Source organism: Mizuhopecten yessoensis, unplaced genomic scaffold (assembly GCF_002113885.1).
Source record: "Mizuhopecten yessoensis strain PY_sf001 unplaced genomic scaffold, ASM211388v2 scaffold8213, whole genome shotgun sequence".
Taxonomy (NCBI): Eukaryota; Metazoa; Mollusca; class Bivalvia; order Pectinida; family Pectinidae; genus Mizuhopecten; species Mizuhopecten yessoensis.
This window is the reverse complement of record NW_018407435.1, coordinates 1,605,031-1,628,506: the sequence shown is the minus strand read 5'-3', so window position 1 is coordinate 1,628,506 and position 23,476 is coordinate 1,605,031. Positions and strand designations below refer to the sequence as shown.

General features: G+C 35.2%; 1 protein-coding gene across 2 annotated transcripts in view; it reads right to left on the bottom strand.

Moving 5' to 3' along the window:
- The window catches only part of LOC110455389 (cytosolic purine 5'-nucleotidase-like), a 145,507-nt gene that overhangs the window by 119,029 nt on the left and 3,002 nt on the right, over positions 1-23,476 (bottom strand). Inside the window, exon 3 of one of the 2 annotated variants that reach the window (XM_021505496.1) lies at positions 20,005-20,078. In XM_021505496.1, coding sequence (XP_021361171.1) covers positions 20,005-20,078 — 74 coding nt within the window. Of the gene's footprint in view, positions 1-4,700; positions 4,751-20,004; positions 20,079-23,476 lie in introns of those variants that run through there. The other variant, XM_021505497.1, reaches the window with a different exon arrangement.

Genomic DNA, 23,476 nt, shown 5'->3' with positions numbered 1-23,476 from the left:
CTTTGAGACCATCCCTTTGATGAAACTTGTCCTTTGAGACCATCCCCTCAATGAACCTTGTCCTTTGAGACCATCCCTTCAATGAAACTAGTCCTTTGAGACCATCCCTTCAATGAAACTTGTCCTTTGAGACCATCCTTTTAATAAAACTTATCCTTTGAGACCATCCCTTCGATGAAACTTGTCCTTTGAGACCATCCCTTCAATGAAACTTGTCCTTTGAGACCATCCCTTCAATGAAACTTGTCCTTTGAGACCATCCCTTCAATGAAACTTGTCCTTTTAGACCATCCTTTTAATGAAACTTATCCTTTGAGACCATCCCTTCGATGAAACTTGTCCTTTGAGACCATCCCTTTAATAAAACTTATCCTTTGAGACCATCCCTTCAATGAAACTTGTCCTTTGAGACCAACCCTTTGGTGAAACTTGTCCTTTGAGACCATCCCTTCAATGAAACTTGTCCTTTGAGACCATCCCTTCAGTGAACCTTGTCCTTTGAGACCATCCCTTCAATGAAACTTGTCCTTTGAGACCATTCCTTCAATGAAACATGTCCTTTGAGACCCTCCCTTCAATGAAACTTGTCTTTTGAGACCATCCCTTTGGTGAAACTTGACATTTGAGACAACCGCTTCAATGAAACTTGTCCTTTGAGACCATCCCTTCAGTGAAACTTGTCCTTTGAGACCCTCCCTTCAATGAAACTTGTCCTTTGAGACCATCCCTTTGGTGAAACTTGACATTTGAGACGACCCCTTCAATGAAACTTGTCCTTTGAGACCATCCCTTCGGTGAAACTTGTCCTTTGAGACCACTCAGTAAAACCATTCTTTTAACACTATCCCTTCAGCAAAGTTTTTTTTTTTACAATATTTCTAAATTACTATCAACTCTACTAGCTGACCCTTTTGTCAAACAACATTGAACTCGAGTGACTTGAGTCTACAGGATTATTTTCATTCCGGTTTTTCTGTTGATTGGGAGTTTAGTTTTGTACTGACAGTAGTAGTTCATACCAGATCACAAGTCCTTGTAGGTCAGCAAAGGAGATAATCATATACAACATCTAAATAATTATCTAAAACTGCCGTTAAAAAGGGAATACAAAGCACCACATTTGTACCGATACGAAGGCAAATTATACAATTGGTCTTGTGGCATTGTAACACTGTCACACAGAAAAGGGTGTAGTTTAGAGATTAGATTTGAACATCCTCCAAAACAACCCCAGAAAACATTGTTAGCTTACATCAGCTTGTACCAATACGGATCACATTTGTAGACGTCATATAATGTCAGAGATACTAAATATAATGAAACCTTCTTTGATACCTTCCTGTCTGTAAAGCCCATCTGCTTATAACGACAACCTGTTTATGATGACCACCTGCCTATAAATACCAATTGTTTATAATGAACACCTGTCTATGATGACCAGTCTATAAAGTTTGGTTTAGTTTGGTTTGGTTTAATTTTGTTTAACGTCCTATTAACAGCTAAGGTCATTTAAGGATGTGCCTCCATGTGTGTAATGTATGTGTGCCGGATACAGGGTATGTTGGTGTGCTTGCCTCCTTGTGATAGCACGGATCTGATGCCGACTTTATAGTGCTCTCTCACTGAAATGCCATGCCGAAGGCACCAAGCATGGCATTTCGCCCGGTCACATTATACTGACAACAGGTGAACCAGTTGTTGCCATTCCATTCTGTTGCCATAGAAAGAAAGATAAAGATCCCAAATATTGCAATAGGTGCAGCAGATTTATTTTGGTTCAAATCTCCAATTCTTTAGGGGGTTTCCACATTAATCGCCTCCTACAATACATGCAGTTGGTAATAGCAGGTGTATTCTATACCTATAGCGATCATCATGAGACCCTGAATGTTTGTTTTCTATATAAAACAACCAAACCAGACCACCTGTCTACCAAACTGATTTGACTTACTCCCCCGGGCCAGTCTTCACAGGCAGGTTTGACTTACTATTACTGCCTCAAAATTAGTAAATAATAGTACAGATTCAGTAATGATTCCAAGACATATCTAAAAATCCAGAAAACGTATCAGACCTTCTTCAATTGTGTCAAAAATATATCATTCCAACAGATATAAACCTGATTTTATTTTCAATATTCTTTATTGAAAGATATACAAATACCTACTAGATAGTACTGTATGAAAATTGAGTATTAAACCTTTATCGACTTGGAAACAAAAGTGGAAACATGTTTAAGCTTAATTCTATAAATGTTAAAAGGATTGGTTTCTACTAAATATCAATTCAAGATATCTTACTTTGAGCTAATGATTACTGAAAGAAATTATCCCAGTTTTGAGTTGTAAAACTAACTTGATATTAATTCAAGCTAACAAATGCTACACAGTGTTGTCACGTCACAGAAGATTACCATAATGAGGTGCTGGCATTTGTATGGAACGGTTACTAATATAAACAAAATCTACAAAAGTATTGTTAGCTTTAGGCTAGAATATACTAATAAACATCTGTCTGTATATCAGAAATTAATCAAGAAAAACATTTACTTTCTACTATCAAAAACCATAATGATATAACTGCATTTAAAATTGTTTTAGGGGGATTTGAAAGGATTTGATTGGGAAGATAATAAAAGATATATAAATTATTCAATAAAGTTCTATCAAGCTGTTCATGCTTGAATTGTTATCCACTTCCTGTCCCCATTGAAACTGACATGTCTCCCTCTGATCGTAGATATGATTCAACCATTTGTTATTGTATCAAAGTTATGATAGAAGTCCTAAAGTGGCAGTAAGTTACGACTAGTGGTGGTGGTACCTTTATAATGATGGTGGTACCTTTATAATGGTGGTGGTACCTTTATCATGGTGGTGGTACCTTTATCATGGTGGTGGTACCTTTATATTGGTGTTGGTACCTTTATAATCGTGGTAGTACCTTTATAATAGTGGTGGTACCTTTATAATCATGGTGGTACCTTTATAATGGTGGAGGTACCTTTATAATCGTGGTGGTACCTTTATAATCATGGTGGTACCTTTATAATGGTAGTGGTACCTTTATAATGGTAGTGGTACCTTTATAATGGTTGTGGTACCTTTATAATGGCGCTGGTACCTTTATAATGGTGTTGGTACCTTTATAATCGTGGTAGTACCTTTATAATGGTGGAGATACCTTTATAATGGTGGTGATACCTTTATAATGGTGGTGGCACCTTTATAATGATGGTGATACCTTTATAATGGTGGTGATACCTTTATAATGGTGGTGATACCTTTATAATGGTGGTGGCACCTTTATAATGATGGTGATGCCTTTATAATGGTGGTGGTTCCTTTATAATGGTGGTGGTCCCTTTATAATGGTGGTGGTACATTTATAATGGTGGTGATGCATTTATAATGGTGGTGATTCCTTTATAATGGTGGTGGTTCCTTTATAATGGTGGTGGTCCCTTTATAATGGTGGTGGTCCCTTTATAATGGTGGTGGTTCCTTTATAATGATGGTGGTACCTTTATAATGTTGGTGGTACCTTTATAATGTTGGTGGTACCTTTATAATGTTGGTGGTACCTTTATAATGGGACCACCACCATTATAAAGGTTCTACAATGTACCACCATTATCAAGGTACCAGCACCATTATAAAGGTACCAACACCAATATAAAGGTACCACCATCATTATAAAGGTACCACAACGATTATAAAAGTACCAACACCATTATAAAGGTACCCCCACCATTATAAAGGTACCTCCACCATTATAAAGGTACCCCCACCATTATAAAGGTACCAGCGCCATTATAAAGGTACCACAACGATTATAAAGGTACCAACACCATTAGAAAGGTACCACCACCATTATAATGGTGGTGGTACCTTTATAATCGTGGTGGTACCTTTATAATTTAGATAAAACCAGATTACTGGTCAAATTGATCCAGATGACCACTCAGTACAAGTTCATTGTCAGAATCACAACTGATGGAAAATGTTATTCTAAAAGTTTTTTCCATGCATATGTTGGACCTATAAACAAGCCTTGATATATGAAAGCTGCATACCAAATATGGCTAAACGTTCATTATATGATACCACACTGAACAAGTATTCTTTAAAAGATCAAACTTTTTTGTCCATTTTGTCCATTTTGGGCCCCATTCCCTCAGCCTCCAGAACAGCCATACATGCCAAATTAGGCTAAATCTACTTCTCCTTCTGAACCCCTGACTCCCCCCCCCCCCCCCCCCCCCCCGGGGNCCTACACTTACACAATATTTAATTCACATGGCCAAGGGATGATCCATTCCAAATTCAGTCAAAATATCTTTAACTGTTGTAGACTAGTAGTCTTTAAAGGAAAAGTTTAGGTCAGACAAACCTATATAATGGGACGCCATGGCATATTTTTCTGTTCTTCTTTTTTGAAAATATGACTGATTTAAATTTTACTGTAATGCATCGTTAAGCTGTTAAAAGCTTCATACAATGGCGTTACGGTCATTTTCACAGACGGACATACTCATAAAACATGTAAATATAAAATATACATGTGTGTCAAGTTTTCTAGATATAATGATAAACTAATGTGATTTTGAAAAGTTTCATTTCCGGCACGAGTATGTAACCGGTGACCTACTTTGTCACTTTCTAACTGATAAAAGCAGCGGAGCAGAAAAAACACATTACCATATAAACTGTTATTGGCCTCCACATCCTGCGTCTAGTTCTGCTGGACAAGTACGACGGCAAACCTTCACAGTCTAGGGGCTCGCCATACATTTGTTATGAATTTAAATCTCTTTCAATTGGACAATATCATAACTTAAGTCTCGTGTCAAAAGATAAATATAGATAAAAAAAATCCATTAAATATTCATAATTAGCATATTAATGGGTTGCTTTTTAAAATCATGTAAATTCACAATTCATTTCCATTATAGTTCTGTATTCAAATTTGAAAAAAAAAGTTCAACTGAAAAATCTGAATGGAAGTGTCAAATGTATCTAAAGTACATGTAAATGGGCCAATAGGGCAAAAATGAGTGAAAATGAATACAACTCTCACTACTACAGGTCTACAAAACTAGGTGAAATACTCTAGCACATAGACACAGCTTATGTAGAGTAGAAACAATTAGGAATAATTTTAACACTTTAGGCCGGTGTATCTTGGAGTTAAGTCAAATTAAAAATTTCATTTCTAAATCATCAATTTGGTCAGTATTCAATTGGCCATAGGTCATAAGGTCAAAGAGCAGTAGACTTCTTACATGGGGGTCAGTTATAACATGGGTTGAAAAATATTCCCTGTCAAAGAATTGTTTGTCTAGACATGCAATGTTTTAAAAAATAAAGATACGAAAATATCTACCTCGGTAAGTTACATTTTTTTCCATTTTTCACACTTTGTTTATCTTCCGGGTATTGCGTTCCCACTGAAGTTATCTAGCTATACGGTGAATACTGTACGATACATTTTTTTTTTTTCGGATGTTACGATACACCTATGATATTTTCAGGATTTTGTCATTTCTAAATTAAGTCACATTTTGAACCAAGGCTATTTCCACTTGTTATATTGCCATCAAAAATTTGCAACATATCTCTTCGCATTCCTTCTACTGTTACAATATACGTAATACGTATCGTAGCGTGACCACAGTATCGTTTGGTCATGTTGATGTATCGGTGCAACCCTAGTGTATAGAGCAAATAAGGGTCAATGATATTAATTCTACTTATTGAAAAGTCAACTCTCAGAAGAGAAATTTACAAACATTTCTCTTGTTCCTGTGATCAGTTGATTGCAAAATTAATACTGCGGGGCTAGACCCAAATTTGAACCCTAAATTTCAGACTGCTAAACTATCGCTTGAATTGATTGAGATACCTGAACGAAGGAAGTGTCCTGGCCAAACTATTCTACGGTTATATCCAAACAGAAGTTAACCCTTTCACCCCTATGTAACTTGAGTAGACTCTACCATGCAGTGAAATGGATGAGTCCATTATGCTCTACAGTGGTGAAAGGGTTAAGGGGAAGTGACTGTTTATAGGATAAACCACAGTGCAGTGGGACAGGGATCCTTAAGATTGTCTACAAATAAAATGAATTATAATAATTTCATACCTACAGTGTTTTTTATCAAATCAATAACTTCAAACATATCATTACAGGAATGTGTGTGTTAATTTAAAGCATGACCAACTCATCTTTACAAAACTGGGAATGTTTTCCAAATAATTACGGTATTTAAATCTTTCAACAAACCATATAACTATATAACACACAATATGACATCAGAAACCCATAAAATCAAATGCTCTGTTAATTTTCATTTCAAAGTTTGTTTGAAATACATTATTATTTGGAAAGTTTTTGTTACAGTAGAAAGTTTTATAGACCAACCTATTACAACATTACCCGATAAAAAGATGTATTTATAGAAAATCATAGATAGGGCAACAGCACCAAAAAAACAGGAGACAATAATATGATTTATCACCGACAACGCAGGGAAATATTTCAAAAATCTTTCAAGCATACGACGAAGAAGTAAATTCTAATTTTAGAATTTTTTAAATTCAAATTTTCATGATGTTAACATAATGATTTTCACTTGGTAGTACACTTAATGCAATGCATAGAGTTCTTCCTATATACTGCAGGGCATACAGAGCTCAAGGCTGGCATTTACATTTTCTTCTATGATAATTCATTAAGGTAAACAGGGCCACTGCTTCAGTTATAACAGCGAAGAGTTCCACTCACAAGTTTTTTTATGATTTGCAGTCAAATGTTTTTTGAAAATAATTAAACTGGTATTTTCAAACTGGCTAATTTTCAAAATGAGAGAAATAATTAAGAGTTTTATCAGGATATGCAAACAGTATATCTGCAAGTTTGTATGAACCCAGAACATTGTTTCATACCCTGACAATTTGTTTTTCTCAAAAAGTCCTCTTCTTTGCTGAAACATTTTTTTCAATAGTTACATGACCTAAGTTAGGGAAAGACAGCTAGAACGGCCACTGACAGTCAGGGTTTGAGAAGTCAGTATTCTTACCTTACACACTGTTAATTAAGTGCAAAAAGGCTTGCTAAGTAATATATTTTGTTCAAACAAATCAATTTCTTAATAAACAGATGAAGTTAAATGCTTTTAACCAAATATATCAAAGGTGTATTTTATTTTTGAATAAATAAATCTTAAATAGAAGTTTCATGTTATGTGAAACAAGAAAATCAATATATCAATGTCATCTTCACACAAAACTGAACACAGGGATTTCCATTATAAAACAATAAACAGGCTTTGAATAGATTATTAATGGTATTTATTGGATAAGTATCAACCTTATACCTGACATTTTGACATCCTACAATTCTCTCTTGTGTGACAATGAAATTCTAAACATTTTATTAGTATAAATCTCTTCTTAATTTTATGAATTAGGGAAAAAAAAGCGTTATAAAATTAGCAAAGGACATGTAGCTTACTTACTTCTGGACTTGATCATGAGTACAAAACCATAATTTCTTAAAGTAATTATAAAATGCGTTTTTTAAACTGATATTATTTCAAAGTTAATGACTTGAGTCAATGCTAATGAGAATATATGTATTGATGTGTCTGCTGTAGAAATAAATGTACAAATGACTATAAATCTCAGTAGGACAAAGCCAGAATAGAGGGGGTGTTCCTATAAGATTAATCATTGCTTGATGTTTACAGCATACAGGGTGTTCAATTCTGAGAAATGATCATTGGGTGATGTTCATTGAATAATGAAAAAAAATCATTGGTTTATGTTCATTGAATACAAGGAAACCAGAAATGTTCATTGGTCGATGTTCATTGAATACAAGGAAACCAAAAATGTTCATTGGTTGATGTTCATTGAATACAAGGAAATGAGAAATGCTTATTGGTCGATGTTCATTGAATACAAGGAAATGAGAAATGTTCATTGGTCGATGTTCAATGAATACAAAAAAAACTAGAAATGTTCATTGGTCAATGTTTATTAAATACACAGGAGCCAGAAATGCTCATTGATTGCTGTTTTTTTGGAATACAAAGAAATAAGAAATGCTCATTGATCTATGTTCATGAACACAGAGAAATTATCATTCTTTGATATATATTTCATACAAGAAATTTTAGTGCATCACTAATCAAGTAGTAGTAGATGATGCCTGCAAAACTTTCTTAAACAGCATCAATATAACTACCTGGTATATTTCTTATTTTAATTCAGACTCATATTTAGAAGTTATTAATTATCTTATCATCTTCCCCTTATTGCTGCAGAAAACAAAATAAAACTTTGTAAAATATTTCTTTTAAATATTTTGCTTGTGTATTTTTTGCTTCGCCATCCAACAGGCCATGGTTAACACTTATCACACAGAGATAAAGATTATCGTGTTGAACTATCACTGGGGTACCGTAATAAACTGGAGCAAAGTGCCAAGCCCTGTCATAGATATACCTTGGGCTGTTTATTTCACTTATTTCATCTCCATTATCTTTCTAGTTCTAGCCATCATAGGCCACGTACATGAAATTTGATCTATGTTAACAATGACATTGAACCTTTAAAAAAATGTATAGAATTTCAGAAAACATTTTTACTCAGGTAATAACGTAAAACGGGTTTAATATTTCATTGCAAATACCGTATAAGTGACTCTTTTTCACTCCGATTCTGATATTTCTACCCAATAAACTGTCATTTTGCCCTGGCGAAGGGACGCTAATCTCCAGCTCAAATCCCAACAACCTCACATTAAAATCAATGCCTACACATTGATAAGTACACGCTTAATTGTCCATCGTCATGGTAACAGAACCGTATGTAATGTTCTAAAAAGGTTTTTCCTTTCATTACGCACAGTTTTTATAGAAACCTGTCCGTCAATGAAGTGCGATATTTGAAAATGGATATAAATCGGAGAAGCACAGATTTTATAAGAAGTACAGGTAGATGTCTATCCTACAGAAGTATAAAGATAACACCTGTCACTGTCGTAAAACATAACACCGGAAACCGTCAGTAGGTCAAGTACTAATTGCATCAGGTATTCAGTTGCATAGCTGGATAATAAAAGATGTTCACTAAAGTTTATCATCTTGCATTGCCAGCCTCTCGGGGATGGGGTTTGGTATATGGTGACAATTTTTAGAATATGTGGTCAGTGTTTAACTTTTTCATTTCTTTTTATTACAGAAAATAAGTACTATCACAATATTTGAAAACAGTATGGTTCCTAATCACTTTTAACTGTTGAGAAGCTTCATTTGGAAGTACCAAAATTCTTGAGTGATGATTATACCCCAGGTACATCAGTGGAGTTTTAAGGAATTCAGATGAAAACTAAGAAAAGTTGTCAGGACAAGTTTCTATCTATAAAGATAGAAAGATGGACAGACAGATGGACAGAAAACCTTATTTCAGTTAACTCATTCACCCCTGAAATTTCATAATGAACTATTCCAACCTTTGAATTGGAAGAGTTCAAATGTGTCTTCAGGGGTGATTGAGTTAAACCTCATCACACTTTGTTGCTGGTGGGGGAATTACAGCTACAATACTTTTTTTGTAGAAATGGGAGTGTCTTTATTAGAAAGTAACAATCTATTGATTTTTTTATGTTTAGTATCAGGGGTTAGAGGTCAAATGGTAATTTACAGTCACAACGTTAGGAGTGTCATGGTACACATTGTTTACAGTATCCTCCGGAGACAGTTACAGATTTTAACTCCCCAAAACCTGTCACTCAAACCAATTAAAACTAACTGAAACATACATTCCTATATATATATCTGATAACACTACCATTTCTCCTGAGGCTGTACTTTGCAGCATTATAACAGCACCCAATGATCGTAAAAATTCCATTTTTTTTTTTTACTTCTGATTATCGGTATAACTGTTTTTTAAAACTTAATTACCTGTTTTAGGGAAACGCTGGTACTACTTTTCTCACTTTTATCACGAGATTCAATCAGTCTTGTTTACATGTTTTAGAGTAATGCCCAGTTTTATTTTCAATTTGGTGTAAGTATGTTTGTTTAATGATATGTAAGTGACAATGATAGGGATGGACCTGCCGGTCGCAGGAGGAAGTAACAAAATCAACCTGTACCAGTACACCCTGTCGTAGTACCGTCCCCACGACTCACAGATCACGTCCTGTCGTAGTATCGTCCCCGCGACTCACAGATCACGTCCAAAGATATCTTTTCCATCACCTCCACCCCTCAGTCATATCGTAAATATCAAAATATCACCTACGAAAATGTCTCTAATAATGTATTTGTCCTTAAATTGAAATCAATTTGTCATCACATCCTGTCCGAAATCTGAACGAATCCGCCTCAAATCAACTAATACAAATCTGTGAATATGTTTGGTTTGGAACAAATTAACGTTTCTGTCAGACCACCTAGTATATAACTAGGTTTGAAAAGCTTCCTGAAACCAAGGATTCTACAGAAAATGACAGGGTCATTCCACGACTAAGTTCACTTCAAATACATCCCATTTAGAAAATTAAACATCAGATTCATTTACACGATATACCTAGCTATACCCAATAAACTAAACAACAAGTTATCTTATGAATGTAATCATGCAACTGTAACAGAAGTCATTTTTTCTTCAATGCTTCCGCCAGGAGTTGAACCCAGGACCTTTCTCTCTAGTCAAGTCGGTAGGAAGCGGCTAGTATTTTACCGGGGAGACATACTCCTCCTCCAAGAAAGAACTCATCTCGATTCTTCCAGGGGTCATAGCGATTAATTCTTGTGTAAGCATTGCTGAGTATATTTGTCAATATCTCCCGGGTCCCTACGTGGGCACCATTGTAACAGGGGTCATTATTTTTTCAATGCCTCCACCAAGAGTCAAACCTGGGACCTCTGGCTTACTAGTCTCAAGCTCTACCGAATGAGCTAATGAGAAATTTTCCCTAGCCGAGTCAATAGTAAGTGGCTAGTATTTTATCAGGGTGACACAATATATATATCTGGCTTTGTTGAAATTTTTCCTTATGTCAAAGGAAGATAAAATATTATATTACTAAATATATTGATGAACAGATGAACAACCAACAAAATGATAAGCTTACAACAAATCTCCTTTTACAGATACATGTCTCACTGCAGGCAAAACATTAGAGAGTTCCACTGTACTTTTTTGCACATAGAGTAACCTCCCCTGAAATTTATTTTGGCTGTAACTGTAGCGTGATTGGATCAAAGTATTACCTCTGACCGGGGAGCTTAGCTTGTTAATTAGAGCCACAGTATAATGATCGGAGGTCCAGGGTTCCAATCCTGGAATCTGTTTCATTAATTTTGTACACAAAACACTAGTACTGTTGTTGATTGTTCATGAAATCTTCAGGGAGATTTCACTTCCTGTGATATAAAATGAAAGGAATCTTTTGAAAAAAGGTTTAGATTCTCAGCATCTTTGATATATATTTCAATATTTTTATAATTAATAAAAAAATAAAACTTTTGGATTATTGGAATTCTGGACAAACAGTTATCTTTCAATATAATATAGAATTCAAAATGTTCGCCTGACAAAGATACACATGAAAAAGGTTACACACAGTCGTAAAGATCAACATATACTTGTTTGAAAGTTGTCAAGGATTTTCAGGCTTAATACTGTTCGATGGATTTGGCCCAGTTGTGGGAAAGCTTCCTGTCAAGGGACCGTCTCTGGTTTCAGTTTATCAATGTTGTCCCAGCGGTGTGCACCCTGGTGCCTGTCTGAAATCTCAGACAGGAAGGAAGCTTTGTTGGTATATTATGAATGGGATTTTGTACTTCCCATATATACACAGACCTCCCCCTCTTCCTCATCTCCCCCCCCCCCCCCCCCCNTAAATAAAAAGTGAAAACAAAAAAGAACTACATAGAACTAAACAAGTCGTCACTTCATGACAGCCAGCAACATTTGACAGTTAATGCTTTCTTGAGATTTGTGGTATGACTTCTACAATAAATTCCTTATTCCAGGGTTTGTTTAGGGTTTTTTTTCGGAGCGACTTTTGTTGAAATGTTTGTATGGTATCTTAATCAAAACTTACTCCAGATTGCCTGTGAAACATTTCGTGTATAATTTAGAGATTTTAGTTTTCATAGTTTGAACTTAGTGTTACAATGTACCGTATTTTATCTAATACCGGCACAGCAGGGCGCGGGTAATTGAGAGAAGGGGTGCCCTTATTAAGTAACATTTATCTCAATTTTCTGTTACAGATTATATACTAACAGTTACCGAGGTATGCTACGATGTGTGTGTATATTTATAGGTTATATTAACAGTGAGTGAATAAAATTCCTTTTTCCCGAACTACCAGGATGCTGTCAAAGACATGAAGATGGTGACGGCGGTGGTTTGCTAACGTCAATATTTTGTTAAATTCGGACAATTCAGCATGTTGTAACTACATCTATCTTATCAAAATCACAGCAACCATGAGAGCCAGCTAACAAAACTTCAAAGATTTGATCCCTGTGACCTTGAAAGTAACATTCGACCCCTGTAACCTTGAAAGTAGGTCAATGGTCAGCGATGACTCTTGACACAGGTTCTGATGACAGCTAGCCTAGCTACACGAAACATGTACTCTGTAAATAAATTACAGAATCTAGATTTTGATGCTTCATTTCTTCTATTCTTCACCCAACAAGGTACCATGAAATACATATTCATGGTGATTCACTTTCTCAAATTAATAGCCTTGTACCCTAGTACTGACAGACTTAACATCACTACCTATAGATTGGCTAGCAACATGGTTTCGAAAAAAAACGTTGACACCAGACGATGGGCAGTGGATGCAGGATGAAGGATACTGCAGTGTGTCAGAGCTTCCACTGGCACTTTTACCAGGTCTGAGAACAGGAGGAAACATCCAGTTAAAATTTCTCATGATACAGTTTAAAAACAAACATGTTTTCCCTTTCTCTTTGAGAAGCCATTCTTGTTCGTATTGGTGTTTCCTGTTCTGGACATGTCGGTCATGAAGTGCAGATACTACAATGCATATGTACTCTGGCCCATAAAAGCTGGCTTTATTGTCAGCTAAATGCATTTTAGGCAGCGGGTATAGACCTCCGTAACAGGCAGATGCAGACGTCTCGAATGAAGACGCCTTTTAAACGTGAACAGATGCCAGCGTAAACGAGATCTGTCATTTACGAGCAGACGATAATTCCTGGAGATTGTCACTTAATTTTGACACAGTTGTGGAATCTACCACCTCTTGTGGTGAGGATTCTCGTTACAGTATGAATTACCTTTCTCCCTCCATCATTTAACCCTTACTCATCCACAAATCCTAATTTCTAAAACTACACTGAACATGAATGCTGTAAATTCTCTAATTTTCGTAAAAAAAACCATATTATGCATATATCTCAAATACCTTTCTGACAAATGAAATCCAGTGAAAATAAGTCACTTTTTATCATTATTTACTTGAGCTCACTAAGTTAAATATATATGGGAGTGATTTCTTAATCTTATGGATGGCATTTTTTTGTATAGATTGAAACACAACAACAAAAATTTCACAGTTTCTATAACAGTCTCATCACACCATGGTTGAATAATCTTCAAAATTTTTGTCACATTATTCCAAATATTATCCTAATATTATATTATAAAAAAAAAAACAACTGTCACAACATCTATATGAAAATTAAATCTTACACCCATAAATTTTGATGCGGACAACTATTTCATGAAAACAAAACACACCAGATTTAACAGTCTTTGCTTGACAAAAGAAACAGACATTTTCGAAAGCTTGCAAAATAATCAGAATAAGATTATGGCCCCATTTTAACATCTACTAGGGGCGGAATGAGTAAACATGCTACCCGTCCCCCTGACTGCCTGCAGTATTAAGAGTGCCATTGGGCGAAATGTCTCTATGATTTTTGACAGCTGACTTTACTTGTTTCGCCCCAATGAGGCTTAGTAAGTTATTTTCGGTGGTTTAGAGTCGAGACACCGGCCATTCACACTTTTTGCTTGACAAAAGAAACAGACGTTTTCGAAATTCGCAAAATAATTTACGATTCCTGTTTTCCTGTTTGTGTTCAAAACACACCTCGCCTCAATAAATTAAAGCACACCAGGATTCAAATGCTTTTGGGAGTGGTCTAAAAAATAAGGTTAAGAGATACATACTGGAAATTGTTCAGAAAGATAAATTGGTGATTAACAACAAAGAATAAACAGAACTTTTAACTTATGAGTTAAAAAGATACGCAGAATATAAAAACACCCAAGTTTGTAATATATTAAGATAACATTATGAAAATCCTGTCTCCCCAGCAGCCCACTCAGACGTCCAGCCCACTCCGTGGTGTCTATACGCATACGTAAAACCGAGGAAACACATGACTACTTATATACCCACACATCTCACGATTTAGAAAATATTGAAATTGTGTTTCTTACAAGCTGAACATGGAAAATTCTGAAAAACACTTCACACACATCCTGTTGTACTTCAGATAAAAGATTCGAGCACTCCAGGAATAAAATAAAAATTATTTCTCTGTTTGTTTTCTCATTACAGAAATGTTGTACATGCATAACTGTATGCTGTAGATATCCTAATACTCTTTTCAACACTTTCAGAAAAATGTGAAGGTGTATGAAAATTGAGAGCTGATTGAATGATAAAAGATGCTGAAGATAATGATACTCTGTAAAACTGTTACATGATATGCTACGTATACCTAATTTCTACCCAAAACAGTTCTTAACAACACAGATAATTGACTGATGATTCATTTGAAAGAATGCCGATTAAACAAGGCAATATTGTGAGGTAAGACATTATATCTCTCATTGGTTAACAAACAGTATTAAAATAAGGGAACAACAATATTGTTTGTGTTCTACCTTTAAACAATACCAAAAATGTACATGCAAACTGAATTTCGGTAACTTCAGATTTGAAGGTATACAGCTTACTATAAGCCATTTTTGTCACACACTGCTCCGCCATCATATCTGCGTACAAAAAATTGTTAACACTCGGTGAACTACTTACGGAGATGTGCCCTAAATAAACTATATTGAAGATTTTGATAAAAGATTTAAATATAGGTCACAGCTACCTACATTGACTAAATAATATACAACATAAATAAACACTACACTATGCCATTTGAAAATGTACTTTACTACCAATTTTGACAACTTTCAGGTGAAAAATTATAGAAGATATGCCCAAGACAAACTATTTCAGTAGTTGAGGTCATAGTTCAAAATATAGGTCACTTTGACCAACATTTTGTACAGAATACGTATAAACACTGTATACGCACCCTGCTGTCCAAAGTTGTACCTGCATACAAAATTAGGTAACTGACCAGATGAGATAATTAATTCAGAAAACATGCTCCAGACACACTTTTTGGATGGAATAAAGTCTGAAATACAGAACATGGAATATGGAATCTAAAAGACAGAATATGGACCGATATGATCCCCTAGATTCAAAATGTGGAGAATTCATAATGAAATAAACCTGACAGACATGTATAAATTCATACGAATTAGTGCATTGAACACACACCAACTGAACCGACAGAGTCAATCGTATACCAAATGCGACACGGAACAGTCAAAGCTCAAGTCATGTATTAAATTTATCGGTACACTATGGCAAAACGTTTATCTATACTAGTAAACAACTTCATTTTGAGGAAGATATGACGTAACATCCACACAGTTCTGATGTTCCAAAGCATATTGCTACTGAATTTATTATCACGTATATTTCTACCTGACTGAGCCTATAATGCTAACGTCACAAAAACAAGTGTTGTGTTCCTCACAAATATTTGAAATAACAACAAGAAACTCTGTCTAAGGCTGGTACAATGGCCGTTCTATACTACAAACATCTGTTGCCCAGGTTACGTTAACGTTTTTTACTCCCAACAAACATTTTCCATCATGTGCTCTACTGCTTATTACAGAAATAAACCTCTTAAGCAAAATATCATTTATCGTGTGTGGAGGTTTTACGCATTTGTTTCTCGAAGTACGCAGCATAAAGATATGTATCGGGGTTATTAAATTCCGAATCGTAAAAGCATCATCATGTGTGGACAGTAAGGTTCTGTAATATTTCTATATTATGTTACGACTTTGTCTTCAGAAGAAGCCAGTCTCTTTGTCAATAAATATCAATTTCCTTAGACAGTTGGTCTCTTATGACAGGCTAAATATAATTCTAGTCCTCCTTTTGTAACAGTGGTCTTTCCAAACAGGTGGTCTCATCAGCGTGAACTCTAAAAGCAGGTTTTGCCTCCATTTTGTCTCAATAATACATTTTCTGAATCAAAGTTTCAAGAAACAAAGTTCTATTCTGATATATTACAAGACACACTTTTTGTCTTACAGCCTCTGTGGTTGGATTATAGTCATGTGACGCTTCGTGATTTGCGATATTGACTTGGGTGTCGCTCCTTTAATAACAGAAGGTCCATATGCTCCGACATTACTGTTATTTACTTCAATTGTCCGTACTTCCATATTGCCTTTGTGCATTCATACTAATAATTTGTTTGAAGTTCCACTATTTAAGATATTAGCACTTTAACTAAACTCTAACACTGATCTTATTGGTTAGTATATCACATAATTTCTATAAAATACCTTACACTCTAGACATTCAACAAGAAAACTTCTGAAAGCTTCTCAATTTTGAAGAACATTCTCAACAAAAGGTTTTAAGAGTTCAACAAAAACATGGAGATTTTTTCTGAATGGTGAAGCCAGATTAACACCCGAGATACTGAATCTTTAGCAGAAAAAGGACAAACTTTAGTGTTTAAAGTGATCGTCACACAAAGAACAGCATATTTAAGCACAAATGTATCTTTCCTTCTAATAAGAAAAGAAAGAATGTTAAAAAGGATGTCCGTATTTGAGCGAGAATACCTAATTATAACAATAAAGGACTGTACTGAAAACAATTTTTACCATAATAGAAAGGAATGTAGGAGATAGCAGTACTCTGTAACATTGTGTAGAGTACATCTTGTATAAAATGATTTGGCCGAGGTTTATAAATGTCATAGGTCCATTGTACGATACGTTTCTTCCATCTCGTAAAGAAATTGCAGCAGCTGTTACAAGTAGGAATGGGCTTCAAGGGGGAGATCAGGTACAAATCTAACGAATCATACACAAGTATTGTCATCTTCACACAGTATATAAACATTGATGGTATTTTGATTATGTGACGTTCTGCTTACGTGATGCATACAATTTTCACATGAAATATCATTATAAAAATTATAGAAATTGCCAGAAATAAATTAATCTGCAAAACAATTTCACGAGAAGGCAGACCTTAGATAAGAAACGAATACCATTCGTTAAATGTATGCTAACAATGCATGTGCAATGTTCTGTTTAGTTGACCAGGTAGTAGAAATGAACGTATTCACTTTAACATCGTAGTTGATACGTAAACATTTGGTAGCAGCTGAACATTCCAGGCTTAACTCATTCACCCCTGAAGACACATTTAAAATCTTCCAATTCAAAGGTTGGCATAGTTCATTATGAAATTTCAGGGGTGAATGAGTTAAGGAAAATTCCATTTCTTGTCGGAATATAGTCAAGAATGTTTCTGTTCTGTTCATTAAATTGTCTTTATTCCATATTCTTATACATGCAAAATTAAAGCCTGAAATGCTACTCTGCACAAATAAATGACTATTTCCTCTTTGATAATGAAAATGACTAAATGACATCTCAATCCCTCGGACAGGTTGAACTCCTGTCAACCTGTTGAGCTGGACTATATACAATACTAGGTGTTGTTAATGCCAACAGCTGTGGTTAAGTTGACTGCTTTACAATGAACTCGGGAAAGTACATGAACAACAACAAGGGAAGTAACTCAGCGGTCCGCTGTGACATCTGTATCTCTACACAACTCATACCGAGAGTTATGTAGCTCTATACTACAACAAGAGGAGATAACTCAGTAGTATGTTGAGACCTCTATGGTTGTGAACACTACAACAGGAGGCGATAACTCAGTAGTATGTGCAGAACTCTATTGTTGTGAACAATACAACAGGAGGAGATAACTTATTAGTATGTTGAGACCTCTATTGTTGTGAACCCTACAACAGGAGGAGATAGCTCAGTAGTATGTTGAGACCTCTATTGTTATGAACACAACAACAGGAGGAGATAATTCAGTAGTATGTGGAGATCTCTATTGTTATTGAAACTACAACAGGAGGAGATAGCTCAGTAGTATGTTGAGCACTCTATTGTTGTGAACAATACAACAGGAGGAGATAGCTCAGTAGTATGTGGAGCCCTCTATTGTTGTGAACCCTACAACAGGAGGAGATAGCTCAGTAGTATGTTGAGCACTCTATTGTTGTGAACAGTACAACAGGAGGAGATATCTCAGTAGTATGTGGAGGCCTCTATTGTTGTGAACGCTACAACAGGAGGAGATAATTCAGTAGTATGTGGAGACCCCTATTGTTGTGAACACTTCAACAGGAGGAGATAACTCAGAAGTATGTGGAGACCCCTATTGTTGTGAACACTTCAACAGGAGGAGATAACTTATTAGTATGTTGAGACCTCAAATGTTTTGAACACTACAACAGGAGGCGATAACTCAGTAGTATGCGGAGAACTCTATTGTTGTTAACACTACAACATGAGTAGATAACTCAGTAGTATGCGGAGAACTCTATTGTTGTTAAAACTACAATAGTAGGAGATAAATCAGTAGTATGTGGAGAGCTCTATTGTTGTGAATACTACAACAGGAGGAGAGAACTCAGTAGTATGTGGCGAACTCTATTGTTGTTAAAACTACAATAGTAGGGGATAACTCAGTAGTATGTGGCGAACTCTATTGTTGTTAAAACTACAACAGGAGGAGAGAACTCAGTAGTATGTGGGGAACTCTATTGTTGTTAAAACTACAATAGTAGGGGATAACTCAGTAGTATGTAGAGACCTCTATTGTTGTTAACACTACAACAGGAGGAGAGAACTCAGTAGTATGTGGAGGCCTCTATTGTTGTGAACCCTACAACAGGAGGAGATAACTCAGTAGTATGTGGAGAACTCTATTGTTATTGAAACTACAACAGGAGGAGATAACTCAGTAGTATTATCAGACATCAGTATCTCTATGTATCACTCAGTAGTATATTGAGAATTCTGTAGCTCTATACAACAATAGGGGAGATAATTCAGTAGCATACTGTGAAATCTGTAGTTATGTAAAACGGGAGGCGACAACTCAGTAATAAACTGAGAAAACTGTAGTCATGTACTACAACAGGAGGAAATAACTCAGTAGTATTCTGAGACGCCTGTAGCTCTCTACTTAACAGGGGAGGTCAATCAGAAGTATGTTGAGACACCTGTAACCTCATACTACAACAGGGGAGATAACCCAGTTATATACTAAGAAATCTGGAGCTCTGTATACAGGGAAAATAACTCAGTAATAATTATCAAATATTTTCATAATCATTAAAATTTCCAATGAAATCTGAATATGTGAGGATTTAACACTAGCATCTGAAGACCATCAACATGAAAATAGTTGCACAATTTCAGACAATTACAAAACACATTTGAACATTTTATGAAATGGTCCATTGAGCTAACCATGATTTACTCCGCTATGCCTGAATGTCCAGTCCATTATGATATTCTAAGGTTATCTGCCTTTTCTGTGAAAATTTCTGTGAAATTTTTTGAATGTGTTTTTAACTCCTGCAACATGTGTTTGAAAAAATATACCTGGATTAACAATTAATGAGGATATAAATAGGAGACTTTACCTCTGATACCTGGTAAATATAAGACTTACCTGCTAGTACCTGGTAAATATAAGATTTACCTGCTAGTACCTAGTAAATATAAGACTTACCTGCTAGTGTGTAGTCCATATCGAATCCATAGAACTTGACCCGGTCCAGCATCAGGCTGCGATTGACAAACACCCTAGAAAAAGGATTTTCATTAAAACCAGTCCAGTTAATCAAACTCTGTTTTCGTTCAGCCATCTTCTTGTTTCACATTCAAATCAATCCAATGCTTGTACTATTTTTTTTCCGAATTTTCACAACACTTATTCACACACTGCAATCTGGGGTTAAAAGATGTTACAGAGTAAATTGCCATTCACTAGTATTCCAGTTTAATGTTAATATTTCTACACAAATTGCATTTTAAGAGAGAAAATCAAACGACATAGGTCATACAGTAATGCTGTTTGCAAGTTTAGGTGGTTTTGTGCACGTTTATCAGTTTCTTTCGTTGCAGAGAAGATGAATGTACAAACGAAGATTCATTGACAGTAAACAAACAATCACTGTCAAATTACTCATACATCCGAGCTGTAGATGATGTCCAGAACTGTCAAAATACCATGTATAGCAGAATTTTCCATTTAATGTTTATTTTACTTCACAGGATTGTCCACATGGTAATTTGTTCTGGTTATTTGTTCTTACTACAAACACTGGTCACTTTATTGACCCCTTCGGGTCACAAAATTGTTAAAGTAAGCCACCTTATCCAGATATACTAAGGGACTGGTCAATTCTAGAAATAATAGCAGAACAAGCTGTTGACTCGTGGTCACCTATAGTCTGTTTCAATTTAATACATACTTAAATAGTTTTATAATCCTAATTGAATTCTGCTTTATTGCATTATAACTACTACCTATATTTACAGCAGAATGGCTTACTTATAGTCTTTAGTACTTCATACAGTACAATACATTGTAAGGTAGAAAGTAGCGAGTTTCAAATAGTCCAGAACTTCATAACATACACCATAAGGTAGAAAGGAGTGAGTTAAATATATATTTCATTTTTTTTCCCACATACAATGTACATGTAGTCTAAATTACCTAAAATACATATATTGATAGAAAGTATTCAGATTATAAGCAAATCAGAATAAACATAAAAATATTGTATTGTCATAAAATCCAGTGTTCTGCATGTTGCACTATAAAATGATCACTGACGGTATCAATTCCATGCTTACCCAAAGTCAATAAGGCAGTGTGTTAAAACAAGAATTAAACTATATGATATTGAAACAAAAGATTCATAAAATGTATGTATTATATATCACAAAGAGTAAGAATACATATCACAAGCTGATTTCAATAACGTTTTGTTGCAAGTTCAATATCCAAGTCTTCAGCATAAAACTTAACACTTGTTATGCGGTATGACTTTTGAATGATGTTGAATCCAGAATCAGAATAATCTGTGGACGAAATATTTCAAGAACACTACAGCTTTTTTTTTACTCGGTACTGTCAATGGACATATTCAGTCATTGAATATCTGATTTTCAAAAATATTGAAAAGTAGAAATGTTCTGTATTATAAAATATATATAAACGAATTCTCCACACAAGTTGACCTTGGATCAAGATTCTTGGATTACAAGTCAGTCAGAACAACAACTAGTTGTTTTGTCCTATTGTAATGTCTTCGTTTTTCTTCACAAATCTTTCCGATACTCTTGCGGCATATTCGAAACCACAGACAAACAGACAAGTTGGTCCTTTCTTGCGGGACATCCTAATAGATGTGTGTGTGTGCAGTAGCGTGGAAAACCAAACACTACGGATTCACGTTAAGGCCAATTATTGTATAACTCTGCTGCGTGTCCTCTATCAAACCAGAAAGATCAATACATATGACTTTATTATTGACAGACTAATCTGGAATGAGCGACAAATCAAATTCATTTTCATCAGCTCCCAAGACAATTACACTTGTATCTATAATCCAATCTGTTCGCAGAGCTTCATAAATGAAAATTAAGGAAATTAAGGTTATGTATAACCTGATGTTTTTGTCCACAGCATAAGAAATAAGGGAAATGTTTAGGATTAAAAATTGATAACTAGGTTTCTTTTGTGAAACTATTTCTCTGGACAATATCAAATACCTTGTAAACGTTTAATGATATTACAACTCATCGTTGCAGATTATTAAGTGTTATAATTCCATTTTACTCATAAATTTCAGCTATTAGCTATGATATAAAGACCTACAAAGATTGGTTGAATACTCTATCTAAGCTAAGTAGACTGTTTTCAATCATTTCTATAGGTTGTTACATAAATCTGTACCGCGAGTTAAGATAATTTCCACATTTTATAAAGAAATATTCCAGTAAGGGCCGGTAACACAAACACTGAGAATAATCCAGTTAAGGATCAGGAGAAGCATCACAGGAGATCCAAGATTTCAACTGTGAAAATCACCAATGACCACTGTTAATTGAGGTATTCAATGTATTAATCCAGTGTCTTTAACATCATAGGTATTTTCTTAATAAACTCTTTAACAAGTCTCATTCTAAAGCCAAATGGGATAAATGAAATAATACGAAAAACTTTTCAAGGTCACAGTCTGCAAACAGCTCACTTGAAACATGTACGCCACTGAAAACGATACTCAGAGCAAAAGTCTGTTGACTAAAATGTCAAGTATTTTTCTATACACTTTATATTGACCGCCATCGAAATGTAGAATCCAAAAATATCCTTATTAATCATACACGAATAATCAGAAAGCAGCAGCGCCTGGTTAATGGCCTTTTAGGGAAATTATGGGATAGAATGTTCAGCTATATTCTTGACCACAGACTAACAGTGCAACATCTCCACGGTCTCACACATCATAGACCACAAGCCAAATTTGTCCCGACTGCCGAATCCTTGGCAGAAGATCTGATTATCATGGCTTCACTTGTGTTCCAAAGGTTGGGTATTTTCTCAATGTTGTGATCAATGCCCTCTAACTTGTTGTTGCCACAATATGCCAAAGACCTGATTATGATGTAATTTTCAGCAGCACTGAAGGCTGAACAAGTTAAGAAGTCTTAAACCTACTCCTGTTTCAAATAATCCTTGTAAAAATCGAATAAAGAATTGTATAGGGAGACACTGATATACCTAGAAAGCCATTAGATGGAGGTTTCTAGTGTTTTGGATGCAATGCCCAAGGTTACAGGAGAACAATAACAATCACAGACTATTAAACAAGAAATCTATCCTATTTCATTGAAAAAATGATACTGACATCTCTTTACCTCATTCACCCCCTAAATTTCATAATGACCTATTCCATCCTTTGAATTGGAAGAGTTTAAATGTGTCTTCAGGGGTGAATGAGTTAAAGCTGTGGTTATGTATAGATGCATGGTATTGTCTGAACCTTTGGTCGTATCAATATCATTTATGCACCAATATCAAAATACCATACCGCCTATTATTTTATGTTCTCAAAGGTTAACAGGCAAGTTATGGTCAACAAAGTTGTAGTCTACATCAAGATTAACAGTATTTAACGGATTATCATTCC